The following is a 26170-nucleotide window of genomic DNA, read 5'->3' as shown; positions in this document are numbered from 1 at the left end:
CACTATGGCACACTGCTGTACTTTTTATACACAACCACACATATACTTACATTGAATTCTACAGAGCTGGCCCTCACAGAGCAGTCTTTCCTCATCACTATGGCACACTGCTGTACATGTTATACACACCCACACATATACTTACATTGAATCCTACAGAGCTGGCCCTCACAGAGCAGTCTTTCCTCCTCACTATGGCACACTGCTGTACATGTTCTGTGGAGATGAGGGCGTCATGAAGGAGGTTCTGCAGCTGATTCATCTTCACAGCATCCTGAACATATGAATAGATAATTATTATGATACAGTGGATTTCATGTGGTAGGCAGTGACAACATGAAATTATTTAAGCCTCGGTCTGGGAAAATGGGACTAAATCAAACTGTGTAAAGTGTAGTTCCAGAAAAGCCTGTGCAGTCTGCATAGCCTAATCAAGGACATTTTCTGCTTTTGATTTTTTTTTTGAAAAAGTCACTTCTTACTAAAAATCCAGTTTGGGCAGAAAGTGTAGTACTTGATTAGCCTGTGAGAATAGCACAGGCTAATCTATGGTGACACTTGACACACATACAGTAAGCCCCATTTTCCCATAGCAAGTCTCATATGGTGATGTGACATTTATGTAGCGTGGAGGTTACAACATGAAATAATGCAACATTTATGTAGCGTGGAGGTTACAACATGAAATAATGCAACATTTATGTAGTGTGGAGGTTACAACATGAAATAATGCAACATTTATGTAGCGTGGAGGTTACAACATGAAATGATACAATATTTATGTAGGGTGGAGGTTACAACATGAAATAATGCAACATTTATGTAGTGTGGAGGTTGCAACATGAAATGATGCAACATTTATGTAGGGTGGAGGTTACAACATGAAATGATACAACATTTATGTAGCGTGGAGGTTACAACATGAAATAATGCAACATTTATGTAGCGTGGAGGTTACAACATGAAATGATACAATATTTATGTAGGGTGGAGGTTACAACATGAAATAATGCAACATTTATGTAGCGTGGAGGTTACAGCATGAAATGATGCAACATTTATGTAGGGTGGAGGTTACAACATGAAATAATGCAACATTTATGTAGCGTGGAGGTAACAGCATGAAATGATGCAACATTTATGTAGCATGGAGGTTACAACATGAAATGATGCAACATTTATGTAGCGTGGAGGTTACAGCATGAAATAATGCAACATTTATATAGCGTGGAGGTTACAACATGAAATGATGCAACATATATGTAGCTTGGAGGTTACAGCATGAAATGATGCAACATTTATGTAGCATAGAGGTGACAACATGAAATGATGCAACATTTATGTAGCATAGAGGTGACAACATGAAATGATGCAACATTTATGTAGCATAGAGGTGACAACATGAAATGATTTCACAAATCATTTTTTGATAAGCTTTGCAAGGCTCACCCTTGCTTAAAATTTATTACAGAGTGAACTTTATATCTCATGCTGAAAGTCTTGTTATTTTGGGAATTGTTTTGACTTCAATGAAGAAAAGGCAAAATAGGAACGTATTTAGGCAACACAAATTGTCTGACTCACAGAGCTCTATTACTTTGATCAAAGCTGCTAATTCTTTAAGATTCATATATACCGTAATACGGTCCATTTTTATAAATAATTCCATTACAAAACAAATCCAATTTATGTTCACATGAACATGATTAGTGTTCAGCTACAATAAATTTGTTGTCAATCTTTTGTATAAATGCTCGATGTATAAAAGTCTGCTCCAAAAAAAAGACATGGTTTATCATATATTGGTATCTAAATTCTATTGTTTTCCTCTTATAATCTTGATCTTTAAAGAAAATGTTTCAACACTTTTAAAGATGCTGAAAAAATCTACAAAATTAAAAATTTGTAATGAAATTATATAATGTTTGTTTCCATGCAGAAAATTAATTACATGTGATGAAAATAATAAATATACCCCCAGTAGCTCATAGTAATGTACTAATGAATGGACGGTCTATCACTCAGACATATTAAGTTGTCCTATTTTTCTTTTAAAGTTTTTTTGGCATGTACATAATTCTGATATATTGTTTTTCTGTTTGCAAATTCATGATAATTATTTTAATGAATTTCAAACTTCCTGTTTATTTATGCTGTATTTTTACAGTAGATTTTGCTGATTATTTGTTTGTAAGCCAAATATGCCAAATTACATGATATTGTTTGGTAAATTGTTTTTGAACCAAATTTAATTTTTGGATAGGTCATGAAAATTTTGCTGTGTCGGTTGCAGGATGGGACACAGATATGTATTTAACCCTTTACAGCTTAAATACATATTTAACCCTTTACCACTTAGATACATATTTAACCCTTTACCACTTAGATACATATTTAACCTGTTACTACTTAGATACGTATTTAACCCTTTACCACTTAGATACGTATTTAACCTGTTACCACTTAGATACATATTTAACCTGTTACTACTTAGATACATATTTAACCTGTAACCACTTAGATACATATTTAACCTGTTACTACTTAGATACATATTTAACCTGTTACCACTTAGATATGTATTTAACCTGTTACTACTTAGATACATATTTAACCTGTTACTACTTAGATACATATTTAACCTGTTACCACTTAGATACATATTTAACCTGTTACTACTTAGATACGTATTTAACCCTTTACCACTTAGATACATATTTAACCTGTTACCACTTAGATACATATTTAACATGTTACTACTTAGATACATATTTAACCTGTTACTACTTAGATACATATTTAACCTGTTACTACTTAGATACATATTTAACCTGTTACTACTTAGATACATATTTAACCTGTTACTACTTAGATACATATTTAACCTGTTACTACTTAGATACATATTTAACCTGTTACCACTTAGATACATATTTAACCTGTTACCACTTAGATACATATTTAACCTGTTACCACTTAGATACATATTTAACCTGTTACTACTTAGATACATATTTAACCTGTTACTACTTAGATACATATTTAACCTGTTACCACTTAGATACATATTTAACCTGTTACTACTTAGATACATATTTAACCTGTTACTACTTAGATACATATTTAACCTGTTACCACTTAGATACGTATTTAACCTGTTACCACTTAGATACATATTTAACCTGTTACTACTTAGATACATATTTAACCTGTTACCACTTAGATACATATTTAACCTGTTACTACTTAGATACGTATTTAACCTGTTACCACTTAGATACATATTTAACCTGTTACTACTTAGATACATATTTAACCTGTTACTACTTAGATACGTATTTAACCTGTTACCACTTAGATACGTATAATTATGCACTTGTTGTCCCTTAGAAAGTTACATTTAATTTAAGACCTTTCTTACTAAATTCAAGTTTTAAGGCTTCATTTTCAACTCTTAGATACTGATGAACACCAAACAGCATAAAACCTGAACAGACTGCGAATTACTCGCAGGCTGTTCTGGTTTTATGCTGTTTGCAAAAGCCATTTTCACTTTGCTTCTTATGGGGGAAAGGGTTAAATTCAACCCTCTATAAATGATTATTGAAATAAGATCTACAAAACCTAGTATATGAAGGTCAAATAGTAACAAATAACCCATAATTCCATAACAAAAAACATGCTAAAACCTGTGCATCATTGCCAAAAAAACATGCTAAAACCTGTGCATCATTGCCAAAAAACATGCTAAAACCTGTACATCATTGCCAAAAAACCATGGTCAAACCTGTGCATCATTGCCAAAAAAACATCACAATCTGGACAGAAGAACACATGCACAAATGAGGAAGAACAAAGTGGTATATACATTATCTTAAGCCGGAAACCAGTTATCACTCTTGAAAAATAAAGGTTTCTTCAATCATACTTGCTAAAAAGTTAACAAGCATTCCTTATTCCTTACAAACTCTATTTCGGTATTAAGTCTGTTTGCCTTTCCCACTACAAAAACAATTAATACAAAATTCCTCTTCCAAAAGAGTTTAAAAAATCATAATAAAGAACACGTTACAGAGACAAAGCGACCCTTTGTAGACATGGTGATATTCCTGAAATGTAAACAAACATGGCATAAGGCGTAAACAAAATAACTGCTTGCTTACACTAACCTTTTTTTTTCATAATCAAATCATATACACTATATTTATTTATGCATGTAAAGAAAGAAATGTTCCATTTGGAAGATTTCTGTCATCGAACGTCACTATTCGAGTGGAAACTAACTCCTGCATTGTAAAAAAAGGAACTGTTTTGTCAACCAACCTACCCTATTATTTTCCATAAAGCCTTCTGGCTTTCACATGTATAATTTAGCATATCGTTCCGACGATATTTCTAATCGATTGCGATTTAAAGCATAAAAACAAATCGAGTATACCTCACTCCAACCGGAAGCGCTCTTCAATGGGAAGTCATAATTGTTTCGGCGATCGACAAGGTAGGCACGATTTTTTAGTGCTTTTTTCACACACGTGTTTTAACTTAGAATATTTTGTGTTTAGTATACAGAAAAGGGCTCACAAGGACGCTGTCCTTGTTTATAAATATTTATTTATAGGCAAGTATTCTTATATTTGTTCATAATTGGTAAAAATGAGCTCTGTTGAGAACGATGTTCTCGACTTATCGGATGTGAACGGAGACTCGGAGTTTTCCGGTTTCGAATCTGGTGATATCGTTGATACACCATATGTTGCTTCTATGGTTGAGGTTTCCACCGTGACTACTAAAGAGAAACGTGGAAAAAGTCCCGTTATGGGAAAAAAGAAAGTTAAGTCCGTTGTCAAAAAGGCCTCAAAACCAGTTAGTCGTAATCAGACACCTACAAACAAGTCAAAAAAGTTGCCATTATCTTCTATTGACATAAATCAGCTCTCAAAGGAAGATATTGTAAAATTAAGACAGAAACTGGGTATTCCAGATGTTGACCCCCACTATTATGATACATTTGATGAATATTCTTATCAAGAGGTGGATCGGCCAAATTTACATGTGCAAATAAATTCAGAGGATGTTTCAGACACTGCAACTCCAGGACCTTCTAGGTCTAAGAATATTGAAGAAGAACTGTTTGGCTCAGTTACTTCTGAGGATGAAAATTGGCAGCCTCCTAAATTGAAGGCTTTAGAAACGGATAAACCCATTGCTAAATCTTTAGCAAAATTGATTAAAGTGGCATGCACTTCTCAGTGCGATATAGAGGAAATTGCAAAGAAATATAAGATTCCTGAAAATGTTGATATGGCTGGACCACCACTTGTTAATCCTGAAATCTGGAAAATATTAGATAAAATAGTGCACACACAAGACAGAGGTTTGGCTGAAATTCAGAATATTGTTGCCACAGCCATGGTACTGGTAATCAAATTAGCTGAAAATCTGAAATCGGCTGCATTAAATCAGGGAACAAAAACCCTTTTGTCGGACACACTTACATTGCTTGGTCAAGTACAGTACAATATTTCAGTAAAGAGGCGCTACAGCATTCGTCCTCATTTGAAAAAGAAATACTTTGGACTGTGTAATATATCAATGCCTATTACAAAGAATCTGTTTGGCGATGATGTGTCCAAGGAAATTAAATCATGTGACTCGATGGCATATATTGCTAAGGATTCCCAGTATGGGTCCTACAAACCATGGCGGGGACGTGGAACCAACAGACCATTTCGCAGAGGATATTCTGGGAATTATAGATTCCAGCCATATCCTGTACAGAGAGGAAATTTCTCAAGACCTTTCAGGGCCAGAGCAGGCCGGGTAGGAGCTACTTCAGCTTACCCAAACGACAAGTAGATTCCTCGGTCGGTAAACTTAAAAATTGTTTTGAAAGTTGGGAAAAACTAACCACTGACCCATGGATACTAGATGTTGTCAATGGTTATTCCATTGAATTTTACAAACAGCCTGTTCAGAAAAAACTTCCAGATAGTATTAAATTTAATAATGAACAGCGAATTATAATAGATACTGAAATTTAAAAAATATTGGAAATAGGTGCCATAAAGGTATCCATATCAGAACCAAATGAGTTCATATCAAATATATTCATTGTACCAAAACCTGGTGGTAAATTTAGACCAGTAATTAATCTTAAAGCCTTGAATGAGTTTGTAACATACCATCATTTCAAACAAGAAACATTTAATGTTGTTTTGGATTTATTACAAGAAAATGATTTCATGACATCAGTAGACATGGAACAAGCATATTATTCTATACCAATTCATAAAGAAAGCCAGAAATATCTTAAATTTTATTGGAACGAAGTGTTGTACTCGTTCAGTTGTCTTCCGTTCGGATTGGCATCTGCCCCATATATTTTTACAAAAATTTTAAAACCAGTGTATTCCTATTTTCGACAGTTAGGCATACGCTGTTCATACTACATTGATGATTCGTTGAATATGAACCTGAATCAAGCTGTTTGTAAGGCTAACACACTAACAATGATTGACACTTTGCAGAAATTAGGTTATACCATTAACCATTCAAAATCGGTTCTGATCCCTACACAAAGGATGGTCTTTTTTGGATTTATTATTGACAGTGTTCAATTCATGGTTTTCCTCACAGAAGAAAAGTTACAAAAGATTATTTTGTACGCTCGAAATATTTATAGTAAAAATACAATTATTGTACGAGAATTGGCGTCATTTATAGGATTGATTATTAATGCATTTTATGCAGTTTTTGAGGCACCCCTACATTATAGGACTTTGGAAAGAAACAAAATTCTCGGTTTGAATTCTAGTACAGATTTTAATCAAAAGATGATTTTATCTGATGAAAGTAAAATGGAACTTTTGTGGTGGATAGAGAATATAAGATTAAAAAATGGAAAACGGATTCGTCCTTTTTCGATTCAGTCGAGATGTCGGACTGACGCATTTAAGCAAGGATGGGGTTGTGAAGAGTTAGACACTGAAAGATATTCTAACGGCAGATGGAATCCTGAAGAATCTGCTCTATCAATTAATTATTTAGAATTACTTGCAATTTTCTATGCTTTACAATCATTGTATGTTCATCATTGTAATGTTCACATAGAAATACAATCTGATAACATATCAGCAATAAAATATATTAATGACATGGGTGGCATGACATCAATTTCTATGGATTTGTTAGCCAAAGATATTTGGCAATGGTGTATTGAAAGGAAAATATATTTGTCTGCTATTCATGTCCCAGGTGTTTTAAATACAGCTGATTTTTATTCAAGAAATTTTTCTGATGCAACAGAATGGATGTTAAAAGCAGATATTTTTTGTAGAATTACTTCTCAGTTTTTTGTACCTAAAATAGATCTTTTTGCATCCATAATTAACAAGCAGATAGATAGATTTGTCTCTTGGTTTCCAGAACCTGGATCAACATATACTAATGCATTTAGTATTTGTTGGAAAACTGAAGTTCCATATATTTTCCCCCCATTTAATCTTATGGGGAAAGTAATCAATAAAATTAAAACTGATAAAGTAGAGAAAGCTATAGTAGTTTTTCCTATATGGAGGTCTCAAACATGGTTTTCTATGATGATGACTATTCTATCTGATTTTCCTGTCAGGCTACCAAAACACAGGGACTTGCTCACCCTGCCACACAACGGACAGGAGCATCCGTTAGCAAAGAAGATCATCATGGGCGCAGCAGTCTTATCCGGAAATCACTTGAGAGTCAAGGACTTTTACCAGAAACTGCAAACACTATCATCCAGTCATGGAGACCTGGAACTAGGAAGCAATATGACCTGGCGTGGAAACGATGGTATTTTTGGTGTTTACGAAGGAAAGTTAATCCCCTTATTACGACTGAAATTAAAGTAGTTGATTATCTTTATTATTGAAAGGATAATAATAAATCTTACTCAGTTCTTAACACACACAAATCAATGCTTCTACAGACATAACCTTTTTTCGGAAATTCTTGGTGTCAGAATTGTTTCTTAGTGAAACGATACCTTAAAGGTTGTTTTCATAGTAAGCCACCTGTACCGCGTTATAGATTCACGTGGGATGTATCAGCTGTTTTAAAATATTTAATGTCTCTTTATCCTTTGAATAATCTGACATTGAAAATGTTGACATTGAAATTGGTAGCACTGATTGCACTGGCTACAGCTCCAAGAGCACAGACTTTAGTTTCTATGAATGTTAATAACTTGTATAAGGAACAACAGGCAGTTGTGTTTACATTTCCTAAACTATTGAATACGACTAAAATGGGTGATGCATTTGTGCTTAAAATAGATCATTATGACAAAGAAGAATTATGTGTTATGCATACTGTTTTACATTATCTTAGAGTTACTAAAACGATTAGGAAATCGTCACAGTTTTTTATATCATATAAAACTTTTCAGCCAGTTTCCTCTAGCACCATTGCTAGATGGTTGAAAGATGTGTTGACTATGTCAGGTGTCAATTCTGAAATCTTTAAGGCACATTCGTATAGAAGTGCATCCACCTCGGCTGCATTTAGTAGAGGATGTAGTTTAAAAAATATATTGGACACTGCAGACTGGAAGTCGGATAAAAACTTTCGAAAATTTTATCTTCGAAAGGCTTTAACAAATGAAAATGTCTCATTCTCCCAAGCTGTTTTCAGTTCTCATGTTGATTAGACACAATATTTCTTATGGACATGGTCTTTTGTGTTGTTCAAATATCAAATATGTTTGATACATAATGCTTTTGAATTTGTTATACATTTTATAACAGATATGGTGCATTTATATAAGAGTGGAAGACAATACTTATTTGGAATTGATATTTGTTACACTTTTTATTTTTTGTGTTGTATTATATATCATTCTATGGAAAGAATGGTTTTGTTGCTTTTTAAAGATGCTAAATTATACATGTGAAAGCCAGAAGGCTTTATGGAAAATAATGACCCCTCATCCAAGCTTTAGTGATGGATGAAGGGGCATTATTGGAAATAAAGCCTGAGGCTGAGCATGTATATTCCCATCCCATTTGAACATTTTATATTTTGTTTAAAAAGGAATCAATGGATTTCCCACCCTTTATAAAGTAATGCAACAAAACATTCTTTTTACTGTAAATTATGACTTCCCATTGAAGAGCGCTTCCGGTTGGAGTGAGGTATACTCGATTTGTTTTTATGCTTTAAATCGCGATCGATTAGAAATATCGTCGGAACGATATGCTAAATTATACATGCTCAGCCTCAGGCTTTATTTCCAATAATGCCCCTTCATCCATCACTAAAGCTTGGATGAGGGGTCATTTTCTTTCTAGATGTTAGAACAAGCAACTTATTTGTTAGGGCCTTAGAACAGAACAGATCACTTAACATGAATTGAGCTATGACTGTTTCTCTTACTGTTGTTACCTGTGTTCATCCAACAGAGCACACTAATTAAAAAGGATTTTTTGTTTTATAGACAACACATAACATTGGTGCTGTACTCGCAACAACGAATCTAAAACCGTAAATGGAGGATAAAAACATTGTCATGCATAAAACCAAGATCAGAAAATTTATACGAGACATATTGATTTTAAAATTAGTTTTATGTTTTCCTGGTGTATCAAGCCACCTAAAATGAAGAAATGAAATAAAATTTGAATCATAACGCGTTTCACCATTTTCACGAGCAAAAAGATGAAACCACACCTACCCCACGTGCAAAAGCGCCTGATTGTCATGGATGAATGATTTTATCGTTATCTTGCGCAAAATCTTATCTCATTACTGAGATATTCAAGTTTAAAAAGTGTTATATTAGAAAAATCTCCAAGTGTAGATCTAAATTGTATCATTCAATTACACATTGTTTAAATTGATATATCAGAGCATTTTTTCCTCTTATCGTGCTGGTTGATATTGAACATGCCTTACTCAGAAAATTGCCCCAAGTGTTATATACCAGTGTTTGTATCCCTGCATATACCAGTGTTTGTATCCCTGCATATACCAGTTTTTGTATCCCTGCATATACCAGTGTTTGTATCCCTGCATATATCAGTGTTTGTATCCCTGTATATACCAGTGTTGGTATCCCTGTATATACCAGTGTTTGTATCACTGCATTTCCAGTGTTTGTATCCCTGCATATACCAGTGTTTGTTTCCCTGCATATACCAGTGTTTGTATCCCTGCATATACCAGTGTCTGTATCCCTGCATATACCAGTGTTTGTATCCCTGAATATACCAATGTTTGTATCCCTGCATATACCAGTGTTTGTATCCCTGCATATACCAGTGTTTGTATCCCTGCATATACCAGTGTTTGCATCCCTGCATATACCAGTGTTTGTATCCCTGCATATACCAGTGTTTGTATCCCTGCATATACCAGTGTTTGTATCCCTGCATATACCAGTGTTTGTATCCCTGCACATAGCAGTGTTTGTATCCCTGCATATACCAGTGTTTGTATCGTTGCATATACCAGTGTTTGTATCCCTGCATATACCAGTGTTTGTATCCCTACATATAGCAGTGTTCATATCCCTGCATATAGCCTTGTTTGTATCCCTGCATATAGCAGTGTTTGTATCCATTCATATACCAGTGTTGTATCCCTGCATATACCAGTGTTTGCATCCCTGCATATACCAGTTTTTGTATCCCTGCATATACCAGTGTTTGTTTCCCTGCATATACCAGTGTTTGTATCCCTGCATATACCAGTGTTTGTATCCCTGCATAAACACGTGTTTGTATCCCTGCATATAGCAATGTTTGTATCCCTGCATATATCAGTGTTTGTATCCCTGCATATAACAGTGTTTGTATCCCTGCATAAACAAGTGTTTGTATCCCTTTATATACCAGTGTTTGTATCCCTGCATATACCAGTATTTGTATTCCTGCATATACCAGTGTTTGTATCCCTGCATATACCAGTGTTTTTATACCTGCATATACCAGTGTTTGTATCCCTGCATATACCAGTGTTTGTATACCTGCATATACCAGTGTTTGTATCCCTGCATATACCAGTGTTTGTATCCCTGCATATACTAGTGTTTGTATCCCTGCATATACCAGTATTTGTAATTCACAAACCCACAGTTAATGGTTGAGACAATTTTACAAAATGCAGGATAAGCTAGTTACCACCCAACAGTGACAATACAAACAGAACAAAGTGCAACCAATGGCAATACAGAAAAAACCAAGTGCAATCACATAACATCCAACCAAAGAATCACAGCAATAAGAAACCCACATTATAGCGGTCAATCCATATCCTTCCTTTGTAACACACCAACCACCACCACACATTATAGCAAGATAAGTACCGAGGTCACATAGCAACCCATATCCAAGTTATGTTACCCACACCACCCAGCACCGCACACCATACCCACATGAATTCCAGCACAACATAGAAACTGATTACCACTGCAGTATTTCACAAACCACTCCCTAAACACTCTGCCAGCAGCATGATGATGAGCCGCATCAAATTGGCTCATCAGCACATTTGACTGTGCCTAAACAAAATATTACCTGCACTCACCAATCAAACGCGAAACTGCAACAATACATGTAACCTGCAGTCACCTACCAAACCCCTACAACACTGACAGATGCACATCCACAATAACAACACACACACCCACCCACTCCCCACTCCAGCATTACCACAACTTCGATGGGCGTTCTCTTGAAAGGCTCATCCTCGTATGAGATGTCCCGCTGTACATCACTAGTCACACGTGTCTCCTTTATTGCCACACGACTCGCAGATTTCTGTGAGGCTGACATGGCTATGATAGGAGTTTGAATTTATTTCACTCTTTTAATTTTTCACCAAAGTTTTTCTTTCTATTCTATATAGGTAAACAATGCATCAAACACTTTATATTCCATGTATGTCCTATTCCTTTTTATTTATATCGGTTTCATTATTCAGACTATTCTAATCCTTTTTATTTCTGTCTATTCTAAATGGATAAACAACGTGTCACACACATTATATTTTATTTTATTTAACATTCATTTATTAATATGATAAAAGGAAAGAAGTATTATACAAACTGAGTTGATAAATTTAAGTGTACTGTCCAAACATTTCATTAAACATGTAAAAAACTGTTAAAAGACAATCATGCATGAGCAGTGAACAGTAACCAAATTAATCAAGGATTGAACTATGCTGATGAGATTTCAGACACTGATTACTTGTAAAGTTTGTGTATTGTTTATGTTTACTGAAGGACAATTACCACCTTGATCTGTGGAAACATGATAGCACTGTCTGAAGTGGAAAATACTCTTAGCTGCGATCTGGGAAAATGGGGCTTAATGCTTGTGCGTAAAGTGTCATTCAATAATAGCCTGTGCAGTCTGCACAGAAAATTCCAAAGGATTTTTTCCCTGATAAGCCTGTGGTAAGTGCACAGGCTACTCTGGGATGACACTTTTCCAACATGCATTAAGCCTGGTTTTTCTCAAAATAAGGCTAAAAAATGAGGTCACTTTCCCAACCTCAACAAAGTCCACTCTGGCTATGATTTTTAATGATAAAAAAAAAAACAGACCTCAAATTTGCCTGCATTGTTTTAGGTTGAAACCATGAAGAACTCTGCTGGAATCTAAGAAATGCTTAAAAGAAACATTCTTTGGTTAATTCATCAATAAATTACAGCTCTTACTCCTCCCCCAAAGATATGAGCATTGCTCAAGGAAATCTTTGATAAATGCATGAGCTGAAAGTCTTGTCCCACAGTCTGCACAGGTTTATCATGGATGACACTTTTTGCTTCTATGGTATTTTTTGCTTGAAATAAGGCTCTTTTAAGCATAAGCAAAAACCCAATTTAGGCGGAAATTGTTATCCCAGAAAAGCCTTGCAGACTGCACAGACTAATCTTAAATTACACTTTACACACATGAATTAAGCCCAGTTTTCCCAGAATGAGGCTTAGATAACCAGAATGGATTAGTTACCCAGACATCCACCTCCTGCACCCTGGTTGGTTTCCTGCTACCATATCCAAACTCCTCTACCTTATCCATGTCCTGATGGGAACCAGAGCCGAGATAGTTTCACATGTATTCTCAAACACAAACTGAACACAAATATTCAAACTCTAAACAATTTGTTTAAAATTGTCCAATAATATCCTCTGAACAAATATCTAAATTTTTCACAAATATCCTCTAGACAATATGTCTAAAATTGTTCATTAATATCCTGTAGGCAATATGTTTTAAATTGTTCACTACTATCCTGTAGGCAATATGTTTAAAATTGTTCACTAATATCCTCTAGGCAATATGTCTAAAATTGTTCACTAATATCCTCTAGACAATATCTCTAAAATTGTTCACTAATATCCTCTAGATAATATCTCTAAAATTGTTCACTAATATCCTCTAGACAATATCTCTAAAATTGTTCACTATTATCCTCTAGACAATATCTCTAAAATTGTTCACTTATATCCTCTAGACAATATCTCTAAAATTGTTCACTAATATCCTCTAAACAATGTGTTAATTTGTTTTCACTTATATTCTCTTAACAATATGTCTTAAACTGTTCACAAATATCTTCCAAAATAATAACACTCAAAATGTGCACATCAAAATTTGTTCATAATACAAACTGTGCATTAAGTGCAAAATCTTGGCCCAAAAAGTTCAAAATAAAAAGAGCTTCATACACATGCAAGAAGTACTAAAGAGTGAATAATCAACTTCTTACAGTCAAGTTTTTAAGTTATTTATTACTGCTCTCAAATTCAACACTTGAAACATTTTAATGTTTGTAAAGTACAACACTTCTGTTTTCAGTGCTTGATCAGGGCTATCTGATAGTCAAATTAGATACGTGAAAGTTTTGAATACAACCATTTAAAGAAAAGCCTGCCAGAAGGTTAAAATTAAAATTTTCCATTAATATGGCTCAAAAGCTGAACAAAATTAGTTTTCACTCAAAAAAATGGTGTCATTATCAAGCAGGAAGATATTGAAGACTTAAGGTTTTTTGTCGACCATAAATAATAAAGTGCAATTAAAATAAATAAAATGCCACTGAGCTGTCATATTGGAAGGCAACTACAGTGCAAACGACAGTATAAATAATCTACTAAATGATCTTCAGACCTTGGTGCTAAAGCTTGTAGCTGAAATAATTAGCAGTGGGCAAGGTCATTGAAATGTTTTGGGCATTGAAGAAATCACACAGAGATGGTAACATTTTAACACTCAATTTTAGTTGCTGTTTCTGGCTTTGATTGTCTTTTTTCATATAGTCCACGAAAGTACACACCAACTCTTAATTCAGGTTAGAATAGAAAAAATGCTTTTCTAGATGCCTTGTATTTCTGAATTTAAAATAATAATTTTCCAGGAACATGTTGCTTAAAAAACTTTATAAGATTATTAAGAAATTCAAGTGTTTTAGACAGTACAATGTAATTAGAATTATCTTGGACCATGTCAAGATGTAGCTCATGTCCACAGCACTTTGCAGTCACTATAAAATGAAAGTTAAGCAGAACACTAAAATATACAAACAAACCAGCAAAACTTCAAAACACCAGATTGCTATCTCAGAAAAGATGGTCATGCAGGGCTGGAGTCAGAAAGAGGATAACATGAGAAAGTCCTTTGAAAGAAGATGGGACAGTCCATTAACAGTTACCATGTGATGTCCAAGATAAGAAATTCCTTTACAAAAGATGAGACAGTCATCTAGGAGATCCCATTTGATAAGGAAGTGAAGGCCAAGGTTGAAGGCCGATGTCAAAAAACAGCATCTATACAAGTCAATAAAGTACCTTCTCCAATTATAATGGTAGATCAATGAAGAGTACCAATACATGTCTATTACCATGTGATGTCAATTAACAGTTTCTGTACCAGTCAATTACCCTTGAATGTCTGTTGCCCAATGGCGAAAAAAGGTGTAGCCAGTATGGGACTCGAACCCATAACCTCCCACAATCAAGGTCTACCGAGTGAGGTAACTGGGCCAACCCCACAGATAATGAGCGATCAAGCTTAGTTCTGTACCGTGACGTGTCAATGACCAAAACAACCTATCTCTACTAGTCATGCCTCAATGTACTTACAGGAAGACCAGTCTATCTATACCAGTCATGCCTCAATGTACTTACAGGAAGACCAGTCTATCTCTACTAGTCATGCCTCAATGTACTTACAGGAAGACCAGTCTATCTATACTAGTCATGCCTCAATGTACTTACAGGAAGACCAGTCTATCTATACTAGTCATGCCTCAATGTACTTACAGGAAGACCAGTCTATCTATACTAGTCATGCCTCAATGTACTTACAGGAAGCCCAGTCTATCTATACCAGTCATGCCTCAATGTACTTACAGGAAGCCCAGTCTATCTATACCAGTCATGCCTCAATGTACTTATAGGAAGCCCAGTCTGTTTGTATCGGGGGTTTGTTTCGAAATCCAAGTCTGCCATGACTGCTCAGCGCACGTTCCTCCTTACAGCTATCTCTTTCAACACTAGATAGAGACTCAATCCTCAATGAAGGCACACATTCACCTAATCCTCTCTGCAAACACTAGCACTAATCTCCACTAATCTCCAGTAGAAGTCACCCTTCTGTGGATATTCGCAAGCCACCGTGTACTTTCCCAACACAATATTTACAAACACTGGTGTTTTGGCTTGATGATTTTTAAATTTTGTACTGTCAAAGATTTGAAGAGTCTTTACATTCCTTTCTGAACACGTGAAAAGATATCAATACAAGTTGAAATTGAATATACACAAACTCTTAAAAAAAATATTGATGTGAAAAAATGATAACCAGACTATTTCTTAATCAATGAATAATTCAATTGAAACCCATCACTTTGGTTCAGTAAAGGAATGACAAGTAAAACTGGAAATAGAATCTATTACTCACTTTATTCAGTAAACCTTCTCAACTGGTAGACCATAGCAAAATCATAATTAGCCTCCCATTAAATACATTTTATACTCCCAAGTTTTAGTTTACACCAATTAAAAAAGCTACGTAATGGAAATCTCTAATATTAAATTCCGAAGACAATACATTTTTGAGGAAAAAGTTAACAACACCCTTTTCATTATTTTTTTTTTCAACAATCCACAAAATGCTTATAGCTGAATAAAATGAGAAGGAATACACTGTTACTGAAGATTTTTATGTAAAAAAAGTTTCAAACTTTATGCACTAATTCATAGAAGCAGAACAGTTCATATCAATATTGTTATTTTAAGTCAGATCTTAAGATCGTGTAAATCTCCATATAAACAGACACAGATTGCAATATTACAAAACCCAAATATGGAAGCCTATAAGATCCTTCACTTTTTAGGCCGCTAATTTAAAATACCCTGTCCAAAACTCCAGTAAAATCTGATGAAAAGAAAAACAAGGTAGAATTTGATACAAATGCATACAAATTTGGAGTTGTAAATAATTCCTATAAGGAAACTGTCAATAAAGGTCGAGATAAACCATGGATTATCCGCTTTTGGTATCTATACAACATGAAAGCAGGGCAGGGTGCAATCATTTAGTGATAAGGATGAACATTCCATGCTCTTCTAAAGCAACTGAGCATCGCTCTGCAAAAACAGGGCTTAATGCATGTGTCAAAATGTGGTCACCGACTAATCAGGGACTTCTATTCCGCCTAGACTAAATTTTGGTTTACAAGAGACTTCCTTTTAATGAAATATTCCATAAAAGCCAAAAGTGTCCTTCCTGATACCATGTGCAGACTGCATAGGCTTATCTGGGACAACACTTTACGCACATGTGTATAGCCTGGTATTTCCAGAGCTTAGGGCTCATTTGCAAGCATGTTTAAAAATCCAGCAAGCTGATTTGGTAAGCCCTTTACTATATAGCCCTTAGATATTAAAAAAAATAATGAACATGTTTGCACAAATTCTCTCAGAAAATGCCAAGTAGATAATTTCCTAATGACAACATCTCACTGTGCTAAAAATCCCATTTAAATTCACATCCACAAAACTCCTTTTATGTGAAACAAATCAATGAAACACACAGAACATCAACCCGTTTCAAACAGTGGCCCAGTACACGGAGATACAAATCAAATCAGCAACACATTCACATCAATATTTCCTCCGATATCCCGATCATTAATTAATATTGTGAAGTCATCAACGGTCACCCGATGATAATTCTGTCCTCAAGGAACAATGTACCTACACACTTGGATACTTGCCAATTATTAAAATTATTAATCAGTAATAATCCTATACTGAACAGATTTAAACTGCCTGGCTGAACCATTGACCCCAATTGAAGCATTGGGGAAACAGGCTTTGGATTAATAAAATGAGAACTCTAAAACTTATTACCATAACCCTTTACCACTTAGATACGTATTTTGACGCATTTGTAGTCATTTAGAAAGTAACATTAAATTAAAGATCTTTCTTACTAAATTCAAATTTTCAAGGCTTCATTTCCAACCCTAAGTTACTGATAAGCAGCAAACAGCATAAAACCTGAACAGACTGCGAGTTACTCGCAGGCTGTTCTGGTTTTATGCTGGTTGCAAAATCCATTTTCACTTTGCTTTTTATGGTGGAAAGGGATAAGGAAATATGTGAAACTGCATGCGCTCAATTCAAGCCAATATTTTCAGACAGACATTCACTCAGCCATTGTTTTCCTTCTTTATAAAGTACCGAAAAACGGCACTTTCCCAATACTAAAATTTCCCAATTGCTGTCTGAAAAATCCCAATTGAAAGTGTTTATTTTTTATTTTTTGTTTTTTGTTGTAAATAAAATTCAACATTTATTAATAACACTATGCAGCTCTATGGCTTGAGCCTCAGTTAATACAACATTGACAAATTGACAACACTTAATTATCAATTTTTAAGCATTTGTTAGCAACAAATCAAATACATGTACACCAATTTTTCAATCTGAAGACTTCACAACGCCAATTTTCCCAATTTCAGTTTTTTTGTTCGCGCTAATTTTACTTAATTAATAGGCTTTGTTGTATTTTTTTAATTGGGCACAAAAATGGCTGTGATAATGAACTGACACATAGAACATGTCATTGTCATGGTTAATAATAATTTTAAGTTATATTTAAGGGACCTTTTCACGTTTTGATTTATTGACAAAATTGAAAAAAATCGTTCCAGATTCATGAATTTTTGTTGTAGAGATGATATTGGCTAAAGAACAGTAATACTGAACATAAACCATGCTCTAAAATATCCATTATATGAATCTTTTGACGATTAAAAACCTGACAATTATAATGCGTTCAAAACGAAAAACAATTGAATAATTTGGAGAGTTCTGTTGTTATCGTTATATTTTGTGACATTACCAGGATTGCTTTTATGAAAGTGCACGGATGGCCAAGTGGTTAAAGTGATAATAAAATCCAAGGGTCAGTGGTTGGAGCTCAGTTGAGGATAAGTTGTTTTTTTCTTTCTTTATTTTTATTCTTGTTTTTTACTTGAGCTATGTAGTACCAATGTTTATGTTTATCAATTTAAAGCATTTAAAGACAAACTTCAATACATGCAAAAATCTGTGAAAAAGTCCCTTTAAACAGGGCTTGACACTAACTTTTTTTACCTACTGACCCAAAGGGACCACAAGCTTTCAGAAATTACTGGTCCTCCAAGATTTCAAGTGGTCCGACAATTTCTCTGTTATTTTACTTAAATTTCAACTAATTTTCTGGACTATCCACAATGTATTGTGCATTTATAAAAAGAAAACTATACTATCTACTAAACTATCTCAATATCCCTTTCATATTTTCGCTGTACTTCAAGCTTCTCTTTATTAGTTTTAGGTTTTTAGGCGTAGGTTCAACCACCCCCGGAGTGAAATTCCACATCTCTAAAACTTGTAATCTTGATAATACACACGTTTACTCTTCCGCAATATCAAAACATTATTCGGCGCCCTCCAGTAAAAATTCTTACGGTAAACAAAGTATATTTTGATGGTATTAAGATCGATAAAATGCCGATTATTGCTGCTTTTTCAAAATAATAAATACCATTTTGTTCATTTCCCGATCCGAAGGATTAGAAATTTATGTTAATTTGTTTATCGATCACAGCGAAGTCCGGAGACATTTTCTGGAGACATAGGCGGATCGCAAATCTATTTTTTTTTATGCGACAACAGGTTTTTGTCATCCGGGCATCTAGAAAAATTGAAATTTCCAATATGTTGCTATTTTTATCTCGGTCTCGAGTCGGCCCATAAAATAATGATGAAATTATCGGTTTATTATAAACATATAAAGTTGTTTTATTGATGAAAACGGCTTTCCACCAGTATTTCACAATAAGCTGGCCAGGATTTTTAACTGATCCGACGGATCAACAAAATTTCTAGTTTCTCTGGTCCTCCCTATTTTTTACTGACCCCGGATCAACGGACCACCGTTAGTGTTGAGCCCAGTTAAAATCCTCTCAGGAATGTCAAAGTTACAGAGCGGAAACGATGGATGGTGTTAAACAATTCATTTTTAAAGTTGTGTGCAGAATTTCAACTCAACAAATCTTGACAAAAATAAACATGACATTGTTATAACAAAACTTTGGTGAGTAGAACAAGAGCCAGTAGACATTTGACTATTTTGTGGTGGTATGTAAAAATCAGAGTTGTTTATTGACTAAAATTAACAATATCGACAGGGATTGTGTACAATTTTGAATGCTGATTAATTTGAATCAAGGTATTATAAAAGCGATATTTTGTCTTGCTAATCTGCATTTGCATGGAATTCTAAACAACTATTTTGAGTGGCATAAAAGGTTTTTTTTTTAACATAATATTAATAAGCAGGGTTAAATTTAGTTAATTTATTATGTTTTTGCTATTGCTTTTATCAACTAAAGATTACTGTTTTGATTTATATAAGCAAAGACAAAAGTAGGATAAATAGAATACTATGTTAGTGTCATTGTGTGCTAAAATGTATCTGTGTTGTCTCAGAAAGGCTAACACGGGTTTGCAAGCCTTGCCATGTAAACCTTTCTGTAACTCATAGGATAAATTAACCCTTTGCATGCTGGGAAATTTGTCGTCTGCTAAAATGTCGTCTGCTGAATTGTTTAAATTAGCATTGTCTTCGATTTTTTTCAAAGAATACTATCAGAATAGCAAACAGTTTGGATCCAGATGAGACGCCACGTTCTGTGGCGTCTCATCTGGATCCAAACTGTTTGCAAAGGCCTTCAAAATTCAGTTCCCGCACTGTAAGGGTTAAAGTACAAAATGACACTAACATAGTATTCTCTACTTTCACTGGCTCTTTCAGAAATATCGGGATGTGTGAGGACATAGATGTACAGGAATGGTGTGTAATAGTCTAATTGAGGGCATTAAATCTAAGTGTACTCAAACCCAGTAATGATACCTTGTGGGTTGGCTATTCTTGCGGTATTGTCCCCTGGCTTTTGCTTACAAACAAACATTTATAACCTACTTGTTAACTCTGCAAGAAAACATCTCTTGCTGGAATGGATTTTTTTTCTCTATTCAGACCTCAAAAAACAACAGTCAAAGTCTTCCCTTGACTGATAGAAAATTATGGACTCTATTGTAGTGACATAGGGATTAGGGTCACTTGCAACAGGCTAGCTCTTTAGCCACGTGGTAAGAGTGTCTGACTATCACTCTACAGGTTGTGGGTTCAATGCTCCGCTTGAGCTCCGTATTTTTCACATTAATGGCGACGAGGTAAACATGAACTGTGAATAAGTAAATGGGTTTGAGTAATGGATTCAAGGACCATGTGGATTACGCTTGTGTAGCAGAGGGACATGATGAGTGCTTGACTACCACTCTGGAATTTGTGGGTTCAATCCCCCACTTGAGCTCTGTATTTTTTGTACTATTTAGAGCACTTGATTTATAACACTCTGTTTAGTTTCTTTCATAGCTCAATAGTTGTGCAGTGTTCTTATTTTTATTTGTTACGCAGGGATTTCAATAGACGCAGAATACTGCGTTTTGACGCAAGCAATTTGAAAATGACTTGAATTTGACACATCGAAAATTTGACCCGCGCGTCAGTCAGTTCACATCTCGAGTTCCATGGTTATAAATCCTGTTATACTCCTTACTGAGATTCATGCCCCAGTATTAGAAACTCTATCTATACATCGAGGTGATAACCCCCGCTTGTTGTTAATCTTATCTCTTTCGATAAACATGTCACCATCAACAGAGTAGTCCTGCGCACTAACTGGGCAATTAGCAGCACATGTATATGCGTTTACAACGGTACCTTAGAATTATGGTTTGTAATCAAAAACAATAATGAAACTGCGAAAAAACCTATGATTAATTGCTTTGAAAACACAACTATCCCCTAATCATTGACATAAAACTCAACAGTTTCTTTTCGACCGTATTATCAATTGTCAACACTTTTATCCGAACTGGGAGAACACCAATTGTTTATATCGGAGAGACAAATTCACGCGTATAAATTGACAAAGAACACAAGACGGTGAAGCAGTTCTATGTGACTCCTTTTGCAAAATTAAGTTTGCATGAACAGGGGTGGCAAAATCAAATGCCCGAGTTGCCCGAGTCGTACATTTGCTTGTCTGGGCAACTGATTTTTTTCAATTAATCCGTGGACAACCAGTCGGGTCGAGGAATACAAAAAAATACATTGTATTAAAGCTGTAATTAAGTTTCACAAAACAGGATGTTGACATGCGATTACATTATCAGTGCTATTTGCGGAGCAATCAAGCTAAAATATGGGCACTCTCCTGCGCAGTGATCTACCTTATTGTATAAGAGACCTGGAGCATGCCGCATTTTCAACATTCGGACCGACTGTCAGACAGTGTACAGCCTGGTTTCTTTATTTTTAAAATCAGACGGAAATAAAATTATCGAACTAAGATAATCAAAACACAGTCTACATGTACCTTGTTATTTCAGACAACTTGAACGGTAAAGATGGCACTGATGAGGTCCACATATTGGACTTATAGTTTAATTTGTAAAGATTACGATCAAAGCTCCACATAATTTTTTAAGATAAAGAGTATTTCACTCATGACTTTTTTAGGTGATGAGTAAAATACAAAATCAAAGACTTTTGCGGGAGTATTTAAAATACTACAGCAAAAGTCTTTGATTTTGTATTTTATAAAATTGTTATACATGAACATGCAGAAAACATGTATTAATAATAAAGAACATCTACTTTTGTTTACATAAACATGCATTTTGATATGGCTGATCAAATAACCCAAATTGGGGCACTGTTGGTCCAACTGATTATTGCACAAAATGCGTATGCCAACTTATTTTACTTATTTTGATTTATTCCACATTATTTTGCATTAATCAATAAATGCGTTTATAATTTATATAAACATTAACGCACAGGTGTAGTTCAGCAACGGACAAGTTAAATTTGCTAAATTGTTGTCCGTGGACAAGTAAAGTATTTTTGAGATTTCGCCATCCCTGATGAAAGTTCAAAGCATCCCTTTGAAGTGGTGCAGACTAGTGTCTATTGAGTAATTGTTGAGAACTGTAAATGTACCTCGTGTCACGTCATTGGCTTGGAAAGTTCATTAGTGTTCGCAATCAGTAATGTTTGTGAACAGTGTTAAATCAGATCTGATTTATTGTTTGTCAAAGGTGTAATCAGGTAATTACAAAGTACTTTAAAGACGGTGCCGAGAGTCATCATGACATCAAACCTTTTTACTGTGATTTCAAACTAAAAAGTTAAAAGGTGAGCAAGTAATTGCATATGGCGAGTAAGTTGCAAAAACAACACCTCTTAACAATTTTGTGTGCCAACACTTTAATTTCAGTACATGTATATTTCATCATGTCCGTTTATAGAACTGAAGTACACCGTTTTTCTAAAACCTGTGTTTTAATAAGACCGCGAAATTGATGCTGTAGTCTGACAAGTTCCACATATGGAAAGCGTACGTGCTGCAAAAGACCATGTGCTGTAACCAAATATAGACTTACAATTACGGTAAGTACATGTATTGTTTAGAATGAAAAACTTACATCGGAAATAATGCACACAATGAGAAAGTATTGATCTATTGAAACTACAGAAAATACGTCAATTTACTACTAATATATTGCAGAACATGTATTTTTAAAGAGTCAAATTGCATCTTGTGGTCCTTTATATGAATCATTTTGTATATGCAAATTATTTCATGTGGACTTCTAAATTAGATTTAGGCCTTTTTTACAAGTTGTTGGTCTGCCACTAAGATAGATATTTATAATTAATTGTTGTCATTTATAAACTTATTGGTAGCATTGATGTCTGTATTCATTATGCTTGATTTATGTATTCCTGATGCTTGATTTCTGTATTGCTTTACAAAGAAGCAGTAGTACATAATCAGGGAATAATCTACATGTGCGTTCCGCGTCTATGACGCACAAATATCGAAATAGACGCATCGTTTTGAAATATGTGCGTCCACTCGGACGCATTGCTGAACTGTATCCGTTAACGCATACGCGAATCACGATAAGTACGAACTATCTTGTGTACGAGTCAAAAGTGTAGCAATGAACGCAGAGTTTAACCAAATGAGGCCTGAAGACTGACCAGCAAGTCTTTTGATTGGCTCGAGCCGCTGCTGTATAATACGAACCAATTAGAATCGACCTTTTAAATAGAATGCGTTATGATATTTTCTCGAGTCCCCATATGAAAACCTGCTTTAACTTTGTGTAACTTAGTCATAAATAATACAGAAAAAATGCCTCCGAAATAAGGTGTTGAAGCTTAATCCAAAACAAACAAATCTAAACTTTAATAATGGCAGGTCAATGGCTCGCAATTCGGACGTAAACAATAATATTATTGAGCTGGCAATTCGGATGTTAACAATAATATTATCATCGATTTGAATCAAGTTGAAATGTTATAACAGGTTACATTCATGTAACAGATAATGTTATAGCCTATGTGAAGGCAAACAAGATAGTGATAACTCTGAATTTGTTGTTTTTTTGGTTTCAACAAGTTTTTGAGATTATTACAAGTTTAATGCAAGTAAAGTTATTGAGCTAGTGTGATTTAGACATATTTTTTTCACTTCTTGGTATCTTTCAAAATTTGGGACCCATTCGTTTTCAAGGTGGACTCATTAATTTTGGCCTGGGACTCATTGGTCTAAAATCTGCGAGTTCAGGGACCCATAGATAGTAAATTCTAGATTATTCCCTGCATAATAATAATATATTTTGTCATTATCATTTTTCACCAATTTATTAACATTATTTTATGTTATGTTTATTGTTATTTAATAATGTAATAAAGCAATATAACTTTTGTAAGACATTGTGTTACTCTTAGTCTACTTCTAAAAAAAAGTTCTATGTAAAAAAAAGAGAATCAAAAAGACAAAAAAAAACACACATTTCATGCACACTTATTTTTGCGCTTCAAAATTGAACCCAGCATTATTCTATTTGAATCCTAAATATTTCAGTCCAGGGGTCATTGACTCCTGGTTTTTAAAATCTTTTGACATCCCTGGTTACGAGTTAGATTGAGTACGAAACCAAACAAGTTATTTTTAATTGTGCACGTTTTATTTGACACAATATTAATAGCAATATATTCACACTCTGTGAGTACAGTGTGGTTCAGTATAAATTAATTTAAATGTTACAATACTTATAAACCAAGTGACTTACTGCTTAGTTACGGGTAAACAATCCAGCGGCACCTGTCAAATCGCCATTACGAGTAAGCTCCCTTTGATGCGATTCGCACTCAATCATTTCGATCCAGCTACACTTCGTACCCAATAATAAAACCATTTAAATATAGATTATTTTCAGAGATTAATTAGAAATCTTAAAGATATGATTTATATAAGAATACTATTTATTTGACATTTCATTTGACTATTTATTGAAAAAAGCTTATAAAGCAGATTAAACAAAAATTACTGATTCAATATATACAATTATTAGAAATTACGGAAAAGCATCACCACATATTTTACATTGATTTTATCGAAACAATTAAATGGCACAGATCAATATTTAGTACTTTAAAAAAAACTTGCTAACATCAATCAAATTGTAATGTTCACTACAATATTATGTTGTCCACTTCTTAATGGAATCAAGTGTTCGCCTTTTCTAACAATTCCCAAGAGTCCCTGGGACTTGATGCCAACACAAATGTTGAGTCCCAAATTCTAGATCCAATAATAGACATTCATTTATGTGTTTTCAAAATGTGAAAACGTCCTTATTCAATTAATATATTTCAAAGGTTAAAAGAAATAAAATTAAAATAAAACCATTTTTTAAAATCGAAGAAGTTTTTTGTATTAAACAAAGTTAACAAAAAATAGCTTGAGTAAACAAGAAAATTCCTTGAATTGATATCCCCCGCCAATTTCATAATAAATAATTCATCAAATGCGTGACCTTTGACCTCAATGTGTGACCTTGACCTTAGCCCCTAGGATTATGGGTGTTGAATGTGAAGCACCCCCAGATGATTGAGAACAACTATGGCAAGTTTCATGGCTCTGACTCATGTGTTGATGGAGATAAAGCTCTAAGCTTATATTAAAAAGCTTTTTTTTTCAAGATACAAAGGGACATGACCTTAGCCCACAGGATTATGGGTTTTAAATGTGAAGCACCCCCAGATGATTGAGAACAACTATGGCAAGTTTTATGGCTCTGGTTCATGTGTTAATGGAGATAAAGCTCTAAGCTTATATTAAAAAACATTTTTTCAAGATACAAAGGGCCATAACTCCGTTATTAACAGAGGGTGTACAATGCCATTTGGAGTGCATCATCCTCTAATCTATATATATACTCATTACAAGTTTCAATAAAATCCAACAAAGCACTACCAAGATATGGCTCCGGACACAAAAGTGCCTGACAGATTGAAGGACGGACAACGCCAAAACAATATCCCTCCGCCTATGACAGGGGATAATAATGACTAGCACAACTTTAAGACATCATTACAAGATGACATGAAATCACGGAAATGTTTGAATTTCTTTTAAAATTAAATAGACAGAAAGATTTGCTTTTAAACAAAGTCATGTTTGTATTGATAATTTTGTTGCG

The 26170-nt window shown here is 34.4% G+C and overlaps 1 protein-coding gene across 3 annotated transcripts in view; it reads right to left on the bottom strand.

The window, feature by feature from the left end:
• LOC127851698 (profilin-4-like) overlaps window positions 1-15702 on the bottom strand; it is a 28144-nt gene extending 12442 nt beyond the window's left edge. The window contains exons 1-2 of one of the 3 annotated variants that reach the window (XM_052385551.1): window positions 15443-15702; window positions 146-274 (exon numbers count right to left, since the gene is read on the bottom strand). In XM_052385551.1, coding sequence (XP_052241511.1) covers window positions 146-274; window positions 15443-15496 — 183 coding nt within the window. In that variant the 5' untranslated portion in view covers window positions 15497-15702. Of the gene's footprint in view, window positions 1-145; window positions 275-11687; window positions 11826-12995; window positions 13080-15442 lie in introns of those variants that run through there. The other 2 variants (XM_052385550.1, XM_052385549.1) reach the window with 2 other exon arrangements.
• Between the last annotated feature and the right edge of the window lie 10468 nt (window positions 15703-26170).

This window comes from Dreissena polymorpha, chromosome 11 (assembly GCF_020536995.1).
Source record: "Dreissena polymorpha isolate Duluth1 chromosome 11, UMN_Dpol_1.0, whole genome shotgun sequence".
NCBI classification, from domain to species: domain Eukaryota; kingdom Metazoa; phylum Mollusca; class Bivalvia; order Myida; family Dreissenidae; genus Dreissena; species Dreissena polymorpha.
The sequence above is the reverse complement of the archived record's forward strand: the minus strand, read 5'-3'. Positions and strand labels throughout refer to the sequence as shown.